We start from the raw sequence: 16,246 nt of genomic DNA on the forward strand, positions 1-16,246 counted from the left end.
AACTGTGATGAATTGCTACAGAACTAAAAATCATTTCCAACTAATTCATCACCAATCACCTAATGAGCTTCTTCCTTAAGTGTGATGATTTGCTTGACAAATAAAAATCCTTTTCAACTGATAATTCATCATTTATCTTCAAATGTACAGCTGTCTCAAGTTTGATGACTTGCCAGAAAAATAAAAAGCCAATTCAACTAATTCATTTTTGTATCAAATGTGCTTCTTCCTCAACTATGATGAATTGCTTTAAAACTAAAACTCCAATTCAATTGGTAATTCATTATTTCTCTTCATATGTGTAATGCATTGCTATAAAACTAGACTTTTTTCAACTAATTCATAATTTTTCATCGCACGGGCGACTTTCTTAACTGTGAAGAATTGCTAAAAACTAAAAATAATTTTCAATTGATAATTCATAAGTTATCTTCAAATGTGCTACTTTCTCAAGTTTGACGAATTGCTAGAAAACTAAACATCCTTTCCAACTGATAACTCATAATGTTTATCTTGAAACGTGTTTCTTCAGCTGTTATAAATTGCTAGAGAACTGAAAATCCTTTCAGATTCATTCGTTACTTCTCTTCAGAACTGAAAATTCATTTCGACTCATTCATCGTTTCTCTTCAAATGTGTTTCTTCCTCAGCTGTGATAAACTGCTAGAAAACTAATAAACTTCCTTCTGAACTGATAAATCATCATTTCTCTTCAGATGTGCTTCTTCCTCAAGTGTGAGATCATGCTGGACTGGGAGGGCGCCTTGTGGGAGCACACCTGACACTCGAAGCACAGATCCGTGTGCACAGACACGATGTGTCTGTCCAGGTCCCCCGACTGGGACGCCTTGTGGGGGCAGTGTGGGCACTGGTAGGGCCTCTCTCCGGTGTGGGTTCTCATGTGCCGCGTGACGTCCGACCTCTGGATGGCCCTGTACCCGCAGAAGTCGCAGCCGTAGGGCTTGTCGGCCGAGTGCGCCCGCAGGTGGCGTCTGAGGGCGGACATGTGGGTGTAGCTCCGCCCGCACTGCGGGCACAGAAGTGCCTGAGGGAGGAGGGCGTCTGGCGGATGGTGGTGGTGAAGATGGTGGTGGGCGTGGGGGTGGGTGTCCGGGTCTTCTGCGTCCAGGGGGACGCCTATACCGAAGAAGGCGCTGCTGTATCTGACGGAGGTGGAGGTGGAGGTGGAGCTGGATGTTGGAAGGGCGGCGCCTCCCCCGGCCCCGCTGCTACTACTGCTGTAGTAAGGAAGGTCTTCTACCTCCTGTACTTCTTCTTCTTCAACTTCTTCTTCTTCTTCTTCTTCTACTTCTTCTACTTCTACTTCTTCTACTTCGTCCTCGAGGTCCTTGTCTCTCCTGGGTTCTTCGACGGGGCCGCCATTATACTGCAAACGATAGAATATCGACGGTGAATATATATCTATTAGGTTGCCTGCGTGTCCTCCTCACCTGATCCAATTCCCTTAATTATTATCGCGCGAGGAATACATAGTCCTCGATTTTTTTTTATGTCAGATTAGTTAGGTTTAAGTTAATAACAGATAAATGATGTCGAATATACCCCACTTTTTTTTACGTCAATACGTCATAAAAACAACTTATCTCTCATTTCCCTAATATCGCGCGAGAAAATACATCCTCGATTTTTGCTCTTCATCTGGTTAGGTTTCGATTAAACAAATAAATTTTAAAAAATAAGCTTGAAGTTGAATGTGTCTCATTTTTTGGTCAAAACGTCAAAAAACCTCTTCACTCTTAATTATTATCCCGTGAGAAAATTAATCCTGGATCTTTGCTGTTCATCTGGTAGTTTCAATTTGTTTTTAAAAATTGAATAAAAATAAACCTTGAAGCCGAATGTACCTCTTTTTTTTTTATCAAAATGTCAAAAAAAAAAAAAAAAAAAAAAAAAAATCATCACTTGCAGATGTTCCTTTTAAGTTACTCTTTCGTATGTTAAATTCTCCATTTTTCCTGTTAATATGGTAAAGTTTAAATTGATCAAGTAAAAACTGAATCTGGCCCAATTTTTTTCAGTACGAAAAAACAGAAACTTATCACTTGAAGACATTCCTTCCAAATTACTTTCTCTTTCATTAAATGCTTGATTTTGGGTGCTAATTTGGTCAAGCCTGAATTAATCAAATATAAAAAAAAAAGATGCTCATATACACAGTATTTGTTAATACGTGAAAAATACCCTATCAACTGAAGATATTCCTTCCAAATTATTTTTGCCCTTATAGAAAAAAAAAAAAAAAAAAGTCTCAATTTTTGCTGTTAATGTGGTCAAGTCTAAATTAATAAAAATTATGAAAAAATAAACTGAATCTGGCCTAATTTTTTTCAGCACGTGACAAAACCTTATAACTTGAAGATATTCCTTCCAAGTCACTTTCTCTCTTAATAAATTCTCCATTTTTGCTGTTAATTTGGTCAGGCCTGAATTAAATTATAAAAAAAAAAAAAACTGCGGATATGTCCCCTTTTTAGGTCAATACGTAAAAATAACTAATCAAATTGGCACAAAAAATCATCTTATACATTTTTTTTCATCACTTGAAGCTATTCCTTCCAATTTAATTTTTTTCCCTCAAATTCGTACAAGATTGACAGTTTTCTCTTTCTCTCTTTCATAAGTTTCAAAACTTTATGCTTTATGTCTTATACGTGCAAAAAAACTCTTCCAGGTTTAAAGTGGTACAATGTGATTGCAAGTTTTTTTCTCTCTCTCTTTTATACATTTACAATTTATTTTTGTATTTTACAAGTTTTATGTCTTATACTTCGACAAACAACTCATGACTTGAAGATAATCGTCCAAGGTTGATATTTTTTTCTCTCATCAAATTGCTACATTAAGACTGCATATTTTTTCCACCCTCTTTTATAAGTTTCATTATATGTTTCCGCTAACTTGCTCTTTTATTATTTTCTCATTTCTTCACAGCGTTTCTCTGACAAACACCGGATCGATCTCTTCAGTGCCTAGCTGTATTATTATTATTACTATTATTATTATTATTATTATTATTATTATTATTCCAAATTCTTCACGCATTTCTACGACAACCACCAGATCAATACTGTCTTAAATATAAAAAAAAACGACGAAGATTCTGACAAAGTTTCATTTAACTCATGTGTCGCCAAGAGTTATTATTCGGTGAATTTTGTACATTGCATAAAATGTGTCTAACTGTAAGTGCTGACTTAAAAAGTTTCAAGTGGAGATGCAATTCATTGCTACCCTAATACAACTCAACTTGTATTTTAATATTCTACTTACATTTTTATTTATTTATTCGTATATTTATCTGTTTTTCGAATAACCAACCTCCTTTTTATGCATATCACATTACCTTCCGTTACTTTATTCAAATGAACACCATAATATTATTTGGAAGCTTGAATTTCAAGTCGATCGCCCCTTTGGTGGGCTTGTTCCCTACAAAATGGGTTCATCTCCTAAATAATAATAATAATAATAATAATAATAATAATAATAATAATAATAATAATAATAATTAATAATAATAATAATATTCTTTGGAAACTTGAATTTCAAGCCCCTTTGGTGGGCTTGTTCCATATGAATAGGGTTCAACTTCTGAATAATAATAATAATAATAATAATAATAATAATAATAATAATAATAATAATAATAATAATAATAATAATAATAATAATAATGGGCACAATTTTCAGTGTCGAAAATGATAACAATGATTGCAGGTCCACAATAATATCGCATGTGAAGTATAAAGTCTTTAATAATAAGAGCTTTCGAACCTTGTACTAGGTTCATCTTCAGTCAAGTGACTGAAGATGAACCTAGTACAAGGTTCGAAAGCTCTTATTATTAAAGACTTTATACTTCACATGCGATATTATTGTGGACCTGCAATCAATAATAATAATAATAATAATAATAATAATAATAATAATAATAAAAACCACCCAGTCGAAAAAGACGACTGTGATAGACCAAAATAATAATAATAATAATAATAATAATAATAATAATAATAATAATAATAATAATAATAATAATAATAATGGTCTTTGGAAACTTAAATTTCAAGTCAATAGCATCTTTGGTGGGCTTGTTCCATATGAAAAGGGTTCATCTGAATAATAATAATAATAATAATAATAATAATAATAATAATAATAATAATAATAATAATAATAATAATAATAATAATAATAATAATAATAATAATAAGTTACTGTATGGTTAAGAAAGACCCAGTCTTCAACACCAGAAGGATAATAATATTCAGGATCATCATCATCATCTATAAAATACTTTTATATAGACTGCAACACTATATGTACCTTATCATACAATATACAAACAACTGACAACTAACGTAGCTTATTCTACTAGTCATAGATTCATCTATTTGTTCTATCAAACAACAAAACAAAAGAACAAAAAACAAAAAAAGTTTTGAACATTTTTAATTTCATCAACACGCCTAACATTCTCACTTTTGAGGAAGTTGGCCTAAAGGTCCTCTTTTGTCGTTCAACTTCATCAACTTCTCTGGTTATGGAGTGTTCCCAAGGAAGTTCTTTTCAAATATCACCACATTTCAAGGTTATTTCACCAAGAAGTACTCCTTTGTCATGAAACTTCATAAGAAGTACTCCTTTGTCATGAAACTTCATGAACTTCCCTGGTTGTGATTAATTTTCAAAGAAATTCATAACCATTATCACCATATTTCAAGTTTTTTTTTTTTAATGATTATCCAGAGTCACACCACTGGCTTGGAATCAAGAAGCGGTTTCTTCAGTTCCAATTGGAATAAAGTACACTCAGTCACTTGTATCTCTCAATACACTTTGACCAAGACTTACACACCTGCCTTCCAGTGTGGTGGTGGTGGTGGTGGTTGGTGGGGGGGGGGAAGATTAATGAATGATTTGTCCAGAATCATCAAAACCAATCTCTGATGATTCTTCGTGGGCACACAGTCAACTGTATCAGGCAGAGATCAGTTATAAGACATGAGCAGTTATTATGAAAAAATATGAGATGAATTAAATAAACCATTAATTTCCATACATCTTCAGTTTGAAGATATATAGAGTCATTTGGTGACAGGGCGCCTATATATGAAGCAATAGAGTTATGAGACAAGTGTTGAATAGATGAATGTGACAGGCATCACGAAATTATGCAAATTGCAAAATGATGATTAAATGTTGAGAGACGAGTATGCAATACAAATAATCAATTTAAAGAAGGAAAAGAAGTTTAAGAACATTGAATTGCAAAAAAAAAAAAAAAAAATAGGGTACAAGATCAGGGTGACACTGAGTCAAATATCTATGTGAGGCAGAGTTGGTGGATGCCTGAGGAAATGGAATATAACTAAATATGAATATGGACTCTTGCTATAAAATGCATCATTACTGCATTTGCTACCCCTACTAGATTCCTCTCAGCCAGGTATAAAGAAAAAAACAACAATACAGATTTCATTTTAACCAGATCTTGAAGGGGCAACATGGAAAAAAAACATTCAAATAGTAAATAAAATTGAGTACACAATGTATGTTAGTCCTTGGCACTCAAGGACCTGCATGAGAATGAAATTAAGGAATTACAAAGGTCACTAACTTCACTTACCAATTCGTTTCAATGATCCCTACAAGGCTTACTTTGTCATAAATGAGTTCTGACACCTGTGGATTTCTGGGTGGGGTTGTAGAGGGTCCTTTTATTAATTATGGAAATATACAGAAATGGGTCAGCTTATATTTTGGCTGTTACCTGGGTTGCCCCGACCAGAATTACTTGGTCATAAAAACGCCACATAAATTTCTGTATAGGAATGGTAACTCTCTCTCTCTCTCTCTCTCTCAAAGAAGCAAGGTTAACTTCTTCCACTTTCGTTATTGTAAAAGTATATGAAAACTAAATTTACCTTGGCACAAATAATATAAAAGAAAGGATCAAACACAACAAGAATCATGAACTAAACAGATATTATATAGACAAAAAATAAATTTTCATGAAAGCAACAACTCCATCCAGTCAGCTTCACAGAATTGCTAGTAATATCTGTCTTAGCAATTCGCCCAAATCAGGCATCAAACAATAATAAAGCTTAATTTATGCATATTTTACAAATAAATAACACCAAAAGAAAAAACACATATCATATGAACACAAATTCAAATTGTTGCCCACATACTGGAAATCACTTATTACAAAACACTGTATTACAGAGCTTAAAGAGAGAGAGAGAGCTGTTGTTCTTTGTACTTCAACTATCATGTCATATATATGGATTAACGACAACAAACTTTATTATGCTGAGCTTTCAATACAATTCATGATTTAATAAAATAAATAAATAATAATAATAATAAATTTTGTGCCACATCAAGTTCCTTTATGCTAAACATATCAACAAAGTTCGACGGAGTATTCACAATAAACAGCAAAACTAAACTATAAAATCATTTGTGAGAGAGAGAGAGAGAGAGAGAGAGAGAGAGAGAGAGAGAGAGAGAGAGAGCTGTTGTTCTTTGTACTTCAATTCTTCAACTATCATGTCATATATATGGATTAACGACAACAAACTTTATTATGCTGAGCTTTCAATACAATTCATGATTTAATAAAATAAATAAATAATAATAATAATAATAAATTTTGTGCCACATCAAGTTCCTTTATGCTAAACATATCAACAAAGTTCGACGGAGTATTCACAATAAACAGCAAAACTAAACTATAAAATCATTTGTGAGAGAGAGAGAGAGAGAGAGAGAGAGAGAGAGAGAGAGAGAAGAGAGAGAGAGAATGTATAACATATAAAAACGTGAAGATCATACGGCCACATATTCCTGGAGTCAAGCAGGTCACATAAAGGTCATCAAATATATTCATAAGGTCTTTTATAAATCTACAAACTCAGAAGACTCAATGGAAATTATCTCTTACAGTCCCTCGTCGTTTACAACAATAATATTCGTCCTCCGTGAGAATTCCAGTCATGAACATTAAGAAAAATTCGTATCGGAAGATCTGATTTGAGTGGGCAGTTCACGACTACAATGAGAGAGAGAGAGAGAGAGAGAGAGAGAGAGAGAGAGAGAGAGAGAGAGAGAGAGAGAGTTCTATTTCGGTCTCCTATGTAAATTCAAGTCCGTCAGTCAGAGTATATTGCCATTTATCCATTTATTCCATCTCCGGAAGTCCTTCCATTCACGTCCCAAAAGGCCTCAAGTTGGCCTTCTGAGAAAAGTCCCTCTCAAGTCCCCGCCTCCTCCTGCGATTCCTCCTGCCCCTCGGAGGAGTGCTTCTCCAGCATGTGGAGCGAGAAGGCCACGGGCGTGGGCGTGGTGTAGTCACACAGGCAGCACTGGAGGGTGTTGTGGGCCAGCCTGAGCGCGTGGACTCTAAGATGGCGGCGCAGGTCCGACCGCTGCCCGGCCCTGTAGGGACAGACGGGACACGCGTGCCTCTTCTCTCCGGTGTGCGTGCGAAGGTGCCTCAGGAGATTGGACTTGGAGTCGGAGCGGTACTTGCACTGGTAGCACCAGTAGAGCTTGTCCAGCTGGTGGGCCGTGGCTGCGTGGCGGCTGAGCTCGGTGGCCGAGGGGAAGCCGCTGCTGGGACAGAGGGGACAGACGAGGTGACAACTTCGCAAAGTGGACACCACGGCTTTTTTCATGGCCTGCGAACATAAAACACGTCACCGTCAGGATCTCGCTTTGAGAGTAGAGTGGGTGGAGATTGAGGAGATGATGGTGTTGGTGGCGACCTACCTCTGCCTGCACCTCCACCAGTTCGTCCCCAACAACATAACCCCCAACAACAGAAATCATCAAAAATGTCACTCAATCACTTCTTGGTTTGTCTTGCTTATTAATTATGTCTTATTCTCGTTTATTTTTATTTTTCAGAGCATTAAGCTACTCCTCACATGCATCAAGTTAATAATGAAAGGCTGATTAAGGTCATCATCATCATCATTATCATTATCATTATCACTATCATTGAGGCAGGCAGGCAAACAAGTATAGAGGCTGTGCATGCAGAGCATCTTGGCATTCACTGATTTTGATTTGGCTGTGTTCCCCTTTTCATTCATAACTGTTACTTCTTTATACATTTCAGCTATTCTCTTTTATTTCTTATTATTCTCATGCCTCCTTTCTTTGTCTCTTGAAAGATTTATTGGCGTTTGTAGACGATGCAGCAATGCTACTGGCAAGCAATGAGGAAAGAGGTGATTTAGAGAGACCAACTGCAAGGAACTTCTAAAACTTAAGAAGAAGATTTTCAGATTTAGTGGATAAATTAAGAGCGAGACGGTTCTTCCAATATCACAATATCACAAGGTATCTAAATAGTACATTTTTCCATTTAGAGACAAATCGTACAGATGGGTAAGTAGTAGAAACATAAAGAGAGTTATCCAGAAGGAAGAAGATGGGAACAAGAAAGGGGTGAAGAACACAGAGAGAGACAGAGACAGAATCCTCTGACCTAGCAATTCATTGCGGCTGTTGGGTTGTGACCGTGGTGGTGGAGGAGGAGGAAATGGAAGGGCTCGATGTTTGTAGAGCCGACGCATCGAATCCCCCATGGTGCAGGAGAGTGTGGTCCCTCAGGGAGGAGGTATAAGCCGCCCTGTAAGGGCATCGGGGACAGGCATAGGGCTTCTCTCCAGTGTGGATCCGCATGTGCTTGGTGAGGTCAGACCTCTGCGTCGCCCGGTAAGAACACTCACTGCAGGGGTACGGCTTCTCTCCCGTGTGGCTTCTGACGTGCAGCTGCAGGTTGCTCTGCCACTGGAATCCTTTGCCACAGAACTCGCAGTGGAATTTCTTTAGTCCTGCTACGCATCCTCCTCCTCCTCCTCCTCCACTGCTGCTGCCACCAGAAGCGAAGCTGGCCAGCGACACAGGACCCGAAGAAGAGGCCGATCCAGCGGGACTAGCTGCCAAAGACTGCTGCTGCTGCTGCTGACCGACCAACACCAAGAGCTGTTTTGGCGGGAAAGGGGATCCTCCAGCTAGGGCGCGTCGCCACTGCAAACAAGAAGGGGGGCAGGTAAGGAGCTGGGGATCTCAACAGCACATCGTCAAAACAGTAAATAATTGCTTTCATCATCACCAGTTATGTTAAAGGGAGTCTTACTTTACCCATACACACATTTGCTTTTTCACGAACCTATCCCTAGACATCACGACAAACTTCTATGGACACAATAACAAACCCACGATACTGAAAAGCAAATAAACGCCGTTCCCAAGTCCCTGTATTAAACAGATTTACCCAAGAGTAGATAAACACATTGAAAAAGTTTTGGAAGTAACCAACAACTAGCTTGGAACAGCTAACAATAAAATACAATAATACTCCAGTTAGCATCAATCAACCGACCACAAATTGTGAATTAAAAATAAGTTTAATTAAAAATGTATGCCATTAACAGAACAACGATCTTGATAGATAACAGTCATGAAAGAAAATTAAATTAAAAACTTTAAATGCTATAACCTTCTTGTAGGCTAAGATGTCCCATGGTTGATGGAAACTATGCTTTACACATTTCTAGTACAGAGATGCCATTAGTTCATTCAATATAATGGAACAATAAAAACATTGACCCACTACCCTTGGGATTCAAAGAGATTTAAAGACCTGAAGAGTCTGTGAGCAAGACTAACTCGTATCTTTCAACAGTGCAGATCTTGTGGCAGGCAATGTTTGTCCAAAACATGCCATCTCAAGCAAAGAAACGTTATTGAACTTGACCATTTTAGTGACAACGTATTCTGTAAACACTGTCAGATACAATCTATTTCTACCCATATCAAAGTAAAGATCTATCCATACCAAAGTTAAGATCTATTCTACAACTGAGGGATCACTGCTCTCTTACACTTGCAAATATTGGTATAGTCACACTGAAATGAATGCTAAGATTCTGGCCTAGGAAAGCAGAACTTTGGTAACGGTATTTTGTGTTCAGTGGCTCACTGAAGTATATTTCATATATGGTTGCAAGAGATTCTGAGTCAAATCTATACTGGGAGTGTCAAGGTTGAGACAGATAAAACATACCTCCAGACAATGCCTACCCAACTCAAAACCACAACATGAAAGAGGACAAAAGGAACAAAGGGAAACATGGTCTGTGAAAATGCACTGAAGAGTTAATGGTGTTATTATGCATGACTGAACGAAGCTTATCACGAAAGGGTTGTCTTGCACGAATTTATATACTGCCAAAGCCCCAAATGCATTCCACAGGAGTCAGAGGTTGGAGAATAATGTACATTACTTTCGTCCAGTTTGAAAATTTGAGTGCCCAGCATCATCCTTGATAACTACAAGGATGAATCTCATCTCCAGGAGTAGAATGATACCCCAAAGGATATCACTTTCCACTCTGTCTACAAAAGCCTCTACTCTACACGCTACTAGTAATCAATCCTGAGCAGTTTTAGCATTGGTACTTCAGTAGAACTTGAGGACACCATACAGAGCAGATCTGATTAGCCTTCCAACCTACTGGACAAATAAATCTAGGAACTGTTTTCCTTTCAGGTTTTGGAGTCACAGCTCTTGCTGTTAAAAAGGGCAATTTTGTCAAGCCCAAGGAAGACCTACGTTCTCCATTTCCCCTCCAAAGAATCTTCCTTTTTCTCTGCAAATATTTCCATTTTCTTCCTGAATATTTATCCGTTTTTCTTCACAAACAAGTCTCTGTTTTCCTTGCAAATATTTCCGTTTTCTCAGGAAATATTTCTCAATTTTCTCTGCAAATATTTGTTTTTTTGGGGCAAATATTTCACTACTTTCTCTGCAAACATTTCTCTATTTTCTCTTAAAATATTTCCATGAAAATATTTCTCCATTTTCTCTGCAAATATTTCTCTATTTACTTTGCACATATTCCTAAGTTTTCTTCACAATTCTCTTTTCTTCACAAATATTTTTCCATTTTCTCTTAATCATTTAGCTTTTTCCCTTCAAAAATTTATTCATTTTCTCTGCAAATATTCCTCGGTTCTCAGATATTTCTCCGCTTCCTTCACACACATTCTTGTTTTCTTCGCAAACATTTCACTTATTTCTTTGCAAATATTCCGCCTGCTTTATTTGCAAATATTTCTTTGTTTTCTTCGCAATTATTTTCCCGTTGTCTCTGAAAGTACTTCTCCATTTTCGTTGTAAATATTCCTCCGTTTTCTCTGCAAGTACTTCTCTGTTTTCTTCGAAATTATTTCTCTGCTTTCCTGGCAAATATTTCTTTGTTCTCTCTGATATCTCTCCGTTTTCTTTGTAAATATTTCTTTGTTCCCTCTGATATCTCTCCGTTTTCTTCGCAATATTTCTCCGTTTTCCCTGGAAATATTTCTTTGTTCTCTCTGATATCTCTCCAAATTCTTTGCAAATATCCCTGATCCTTTAGACGGCTTCAGCTCTGAATGACACAACCAATACGAAAGCTGCATTTGAACCCTAAGTTAAATGGTCATTATTCAGTTGGCATAAAGCACGCTTACAATTTCCTACCATAATAGCCAGTTACTGGGGGTAAAAGAAGTCTCTTCACCCTCAGTTACTGGGGTAAAAGAAGTCTCTTTTCAACCTCAGTTACTGGGGGTAAAAGAAGTCTCTTTTCAACCTATCATCAAGGGCGTCATTTTGCGGGGGGGGGGGGGGGGGGGGGGGGAGCACTTGCCCCCTCAAGGCACTAATGGCCCCCAAGGACTTGGTTTGCCCCTCTAGCCTTTGAGTATATGGTTTAAAAATACTCTGAAATGCACACAATTTTATAAAAATTTTCTCAGCAGGCTTACAGCGGCAACCCCCCTTACTCCAGCTGATAGGGGCACCCCATCACTCATACCATAAGTTTCAAACATTCCCCCACAAGAAAAAGCTCAAATGATGCCAATGCCTACCATGATCAAAAGATGGACCTATTTCAAGGGGTTCCTTTCATTCTATACATTTCCTATATTTTGTAGATGCAACTTTCATGATCTTGTGGTTTGTTTGTATGGTGTTTTTACACAGCATGGAACCAGTCACGGTTATTCAGCAACGAGACCAACGGCTTTATGGACTTCCTAACCACGTAGGGAGTGAACTTCTATCACCAGAAATACACATCTCTCACTCCTCAATGGAATGCCCGAGAATCGAACTCGCGGCCACAGAGGTGGCAAGCCAACACCATACCAACCACGCCACTGAGGTGCTTCCATGACCTTGTGGATTTCTGTAAATATCAGCTCGCGATCTTTCAGAATTATACGGAATCTAATATGACTCCATACTAAAGGTTCACCAAGTCTCCACTTCCCTTAAACCTTTAAGAGAAAACAAATCCTTTGATACTGTGGAACAGTTCCTTACTGGGAATGTTGGGCATCTGGAACCTCAAAAATTCAAGCAAAGATACAATCCACTCCACCCTAAATTTCAATAATTTACTAACATTTTTATTTATTTATTTATAAATTATTTTTTCCTTTTACTAATAACTGATCTCATCTTTCTGTATTTCCTAATGCCTTGTGTTGGTTCTTTCAAATGAACATATTCTTTGGAAGCTTGAATTTCAAGTCAATGGCTCCTGTGGTGGGCTTGTTCCATATGAATATGGCTTCATTTTCTCTATTATTATTTATAATAATGAACACCATATTCTTTGCAAGCTTGAATTTCAAGTCAATGGCCCCTGTGGTGAACTTGTTCCATATGAATGGGGTTCACCTTCTGAATAATAATATTAATGAAAAGATTTTTTCCATTTTTTTGTGTACTTCACACATACCAGAGGACTTGACTTAAGCCTTGACTTTCACTCACAAAATGGGATGAAATGAAAGAAAAACACTCCTCACTCAGTTTCTATTTTAATAACCTCGAAAATTCTGCAAACAATAGGAAAACAAACACTGGGGGATGTCACAGACCTAACAACTTCCGTCTGTCGTCATAAATAATTAAAAAAATATCCTTAAGGCTGGTCTGCGGAGTTATGAGTTTGTTAAGTTGGTTAAGGGAGCGCGGTTAAGGACATGTGATGGTTATCAAGTCATGAGATAAATGTTAGCAGAACTGCTCCTAACAAAGCGAGAGATCAGGCAAGAGGTCCTGTGTTGTTGTTGTTTCTATTTTAAGTCACTTGTTTTTTTTTTTAGGATATATCCGGTTTCACTTTGGCCTTCCAGGCGACTGACTGCAAGTAAGTAACAATGCAATAATAATAATAATAAAAATAAACTTTATTAAACAGAATGGTCATCCAGACAACGTTGTACCCGCGGCTTCATTGGCCTTTTGATCACTGACAGAGCAAACTCCCGAAACGTCAGGGAATCAATAAACTTTGGAAGGCTGTTATGTAACTCACCTGCTTCTACAAAGAAATTCATTCGAGAAGTTGAGAAACTACTTCAAAAATGCAATCACATCCAGATGGCCATTCTGTTTAATGAAGTTTGCTTGAGAGAGGGTCTACTTCCAAAATAACAACATTAATCTTTTTAAAATACTCACAGTAGCATGAGTCTTGAAATGGAGAAGCAGATCCAGTTATGTGCATGTTCAAAGATTTTTAGAAAATAAAACTTTACAGGCTGTCAAGTATCTACAAAAAAGGGAAATCGTACAGTCACGACAACATTCTGTAGCTCTAATTTTCAAAATATATTTGAACAGTTACAAAACTGTGGATTTGTTTCTCCAATAACAATAACCATAATAATAATATGTCCTCAAAATCTGAAGTGAAACAGATAAATAAACCTCTCAAAAATCTATACAAAATTACATCAGCTTTCATGCATCCTTCCAAAAGGCCCCTTTTGGAATATCACAATTTGAACCAAAGTCTTTTACAAAATATACATTATTCATAACAAACAAACAATTGGACTGAAAGGAAATGTGAAAACCTTCTTTTTGGCCTCTCTTAGAAACATAACTATAAGAGATAATAAGTTACAGTACAAAACAAATCTCCTACTGCTGTTAAGTAACACACCACTACAACTAGAGAAGTAGACAAGCGACGTAACGGATGAAGAGACTCTTCTCGCATGCAGAGGAAAAAGGGCGGTAAACAAAGACAGACAAAAGGAAAATCAATAAATAAGTCAATGAGATGTATAAACAGCATCCATCAACCGCAAGCTAATCCGCTGAGCGCTGTCTTTCGTGATGGTTGGCCGAGGACACGCTGCTGCCTCCTCCTCCTCCTCCTCCTCCTCCATGGTGGTGGTGGTGGTTGAGGGAAGCTCCTGAGGAAGAGGACGACGTCGAGGATGCGACTGAGGAGGAAGAGGAAGAAGAGGAGGAGGATGAAGAGGAGGAGGAGGATGGAGGAGCAGCAGCAGCAGCAGTAGTGGGAGCCGAAGTTGGAAGGGCTTCTGCCGACAGCAGAAGTCGAGCTGCCGCATCGTTGACCTGCTGCCTGAGGCCCAGGACCAAGGAGGCTTGACTCAGAGGAGGTGGAGGAGGAGGTGGAGGTGGAGGAGGAGGAGAAGAGGAGGAGGCATCTCCAAGACCAGAATGTAAGCGAGCTGCCGCTGCCGCTGCTGCAGACGAGAGGAGGGGAAGCTGCACGAGGCTGCTTGCGGCGGCCACCGCAGCAGCCGCCATCATCTGGCTTTGGTCGTGGCGCCTCAGGTGGAGCCTGAGGTGCGTCCTCTGGGAGGCCCTGTAGGGGCAGTGGGGACAGGCATAGGGCTTCTCCCCCGTGTGCGTCCGGACGTGCTGGACCAGAACGTCAGACCGGACGAAGCACTTGCCGCAGAAGACGCACATTTTGCTGCCGCGGCCTCCTCGGCGCCCGTAGGCGGCGCCACCGGCGCCTCCCACCAGGCCGCCTAAGCCGCCTCCCACCATAGCCCCCACCAACTGCAAAAACAAAGATAAAAAACACAACGTCACTGTCTGTCTGGCTTCCCCTCTAGAGTAGTAGTGGTTGTGGTCAAACACATCATGATGGATTCTTCCTCCTTAAGACACTATGAAAACAAACAACCTCACGTATGAATGGGGGTAAGAGAGAAAGATACAAATCTGGAGAGGAAACATTAAATCATGAGGGAGAAATGACGAAATGACGAGAATAAAGGAAAGGTGGCATCATTGGTGATCAGTTTCATATGGACAAGAGTTTTGAAATGCCCCATACATACTACCGGATGCTGTAATACGCGATACATTACTGAGATAGGCAATGAGAGAATGGTGGCATCACGACTGAGATGTAAAGACACAAAGAATGACAAAAATTACAACAATTTCCCTAAAAATATCTTTGAAAATAGTAACAAAGTCCTTTCTACATCTCACATATTTAAAAGAGTACATAACTTGAAGGAAAAACAAACCCAATGCTTTGTCTGCTTTGTCAACAACCCAATTACAAAATAAACATGTCCCCAGGGCCATAAAAGATTAATCCAGATGTTTACATGTAAACCTTTACAGAAACGAGCCATTTCCCTATGAGGGAGATGGATGCAAGAGATGTATTGACGTTTAGTTTATGTGGTCAGAATACAGTTTTAAATGTACGAGAAGCGTGGAATTATCAAACCATATGACCCAGTCCCCAACCACACAGAGAAATACATTCACATTCTAGGCCATAAACAACTCCTTTGCACTGCACAAATATATAAACATGTAACTGAATATGGAGATCTCCCAAGCAACAAATAACCTGAACTTCCCTTCTCGTTGATTACTGAAACTAAGGAATAAATTACCTGAGGCCACAGACAATAAATCAAGATATTGTTCTGCAATGTATCACTTGCCATCAATACTAAGTTTCTTGACTGTAATTTGTAAATTTCATTTTGTGTTTTGTTTTTAACTTTCCTTCTCTGAAGGCTGAAGTTGACACAGCATCAGAGGTCTCTCGTCGCTTGTGAAGTATAATGGAGAGATGTTTCGCCTCCAAATCATGAAAGAATGAATGAATGAATGGGTGACTAGGGATAAAGAAGCTGCCCTTTCATCATGGAAAGACCTTTGTCATTTAAGAGGGGACCCTGGTAATTCATTACAAAACTTATATGCCTAAATGAATAACAAAATTCAAAGTTCTACCGCAAACTACAAACTAAAGCAATTATAAGTGGGCATGCTTTATAACATACATCAAACAAACATAAGTGGATTATTTTTCTAAACTGAATATGCTACGAGTCAGGCCACGTCTGTGAC

At 38.3% G+C, this 16,246-nt stretch overlaps 3 protein-coding genes across 3 annotated transcripts in view; all 3 read right to left on the reverse strand.

The window, feature by feature from the left end:
* Positions 1-8,144, reverse strand: part of LOC135226155 (zinc finger protein 513-like) — a 12,203-nt gene extending 4,059 nt beyond the window's left edge. Inside the window, exons 1-3 of the mRNA XM_064265596.1 lie at positions 7,956-8,144; positions 7,293-7,706; positions 779-1,387 (exon numbers count right to left, since the gene is read on the reverse strand). Coding sequence (XP_064121666.1) covers positions 779-1,387; positions 7,293-7,706; positions 7,956-8,144 — 1,212 coding nt within the window. The remainder of the gene's footprint in view (positions 1-778; positions 1,388-7,292; positions 7,707-7,955) is intronic.
* A 385-nt stretch (positions 8,145-8,529) lies between these two features.
* LOC135226156 (zinc finger protein 697-like) lies at positions 8,530-13,437 on the reverse strand. The gene is made up of 3 exons (XM_064265597.1): positions 13,416-13,437; positions 10,655-10,803; positions 8,530-9,066 (listed from the first exon to the last, which is right to left on the reverse strand). Exons 1-3 carry the CDS (start codon positions 13,435-13,437, stop codon positions 8,530-8,532), a joined length of 708 nt encoding a protein of 235 aa, XP_064121667.1.
* Positions 13,188-16,246, reverse strand: part of LOC135226363 (broad-complex core protein-like) — a 108,460-nt gene continuing 105,401 nt past the window's right edge. The window contains 1 exon segment of the mRNA XM_064265829.1: positions 13,188-14,923. Coding sequence (XP_064121899.1) covers positions 14,198-14,923 — 726 coding nt within the window. The 3' untranslated portion in view covers positions 13,188-14,197.

Source organism: Macrobrachium nipponense, chromosome 14 (genome assembly GCF_015104395.2).
Source record: "Macrobrachium nipponense isolate FS-2020 chromosome 14, ASM1510439v2, whole genome shotgun sequence".
NCBI classification, from domain to species: Eukaryota; Metazoa; Arthropoda; class Malacostraca; order Decapoda; family Palaemonidae; genus Macrobrachium; species Macrobrachium nipponense.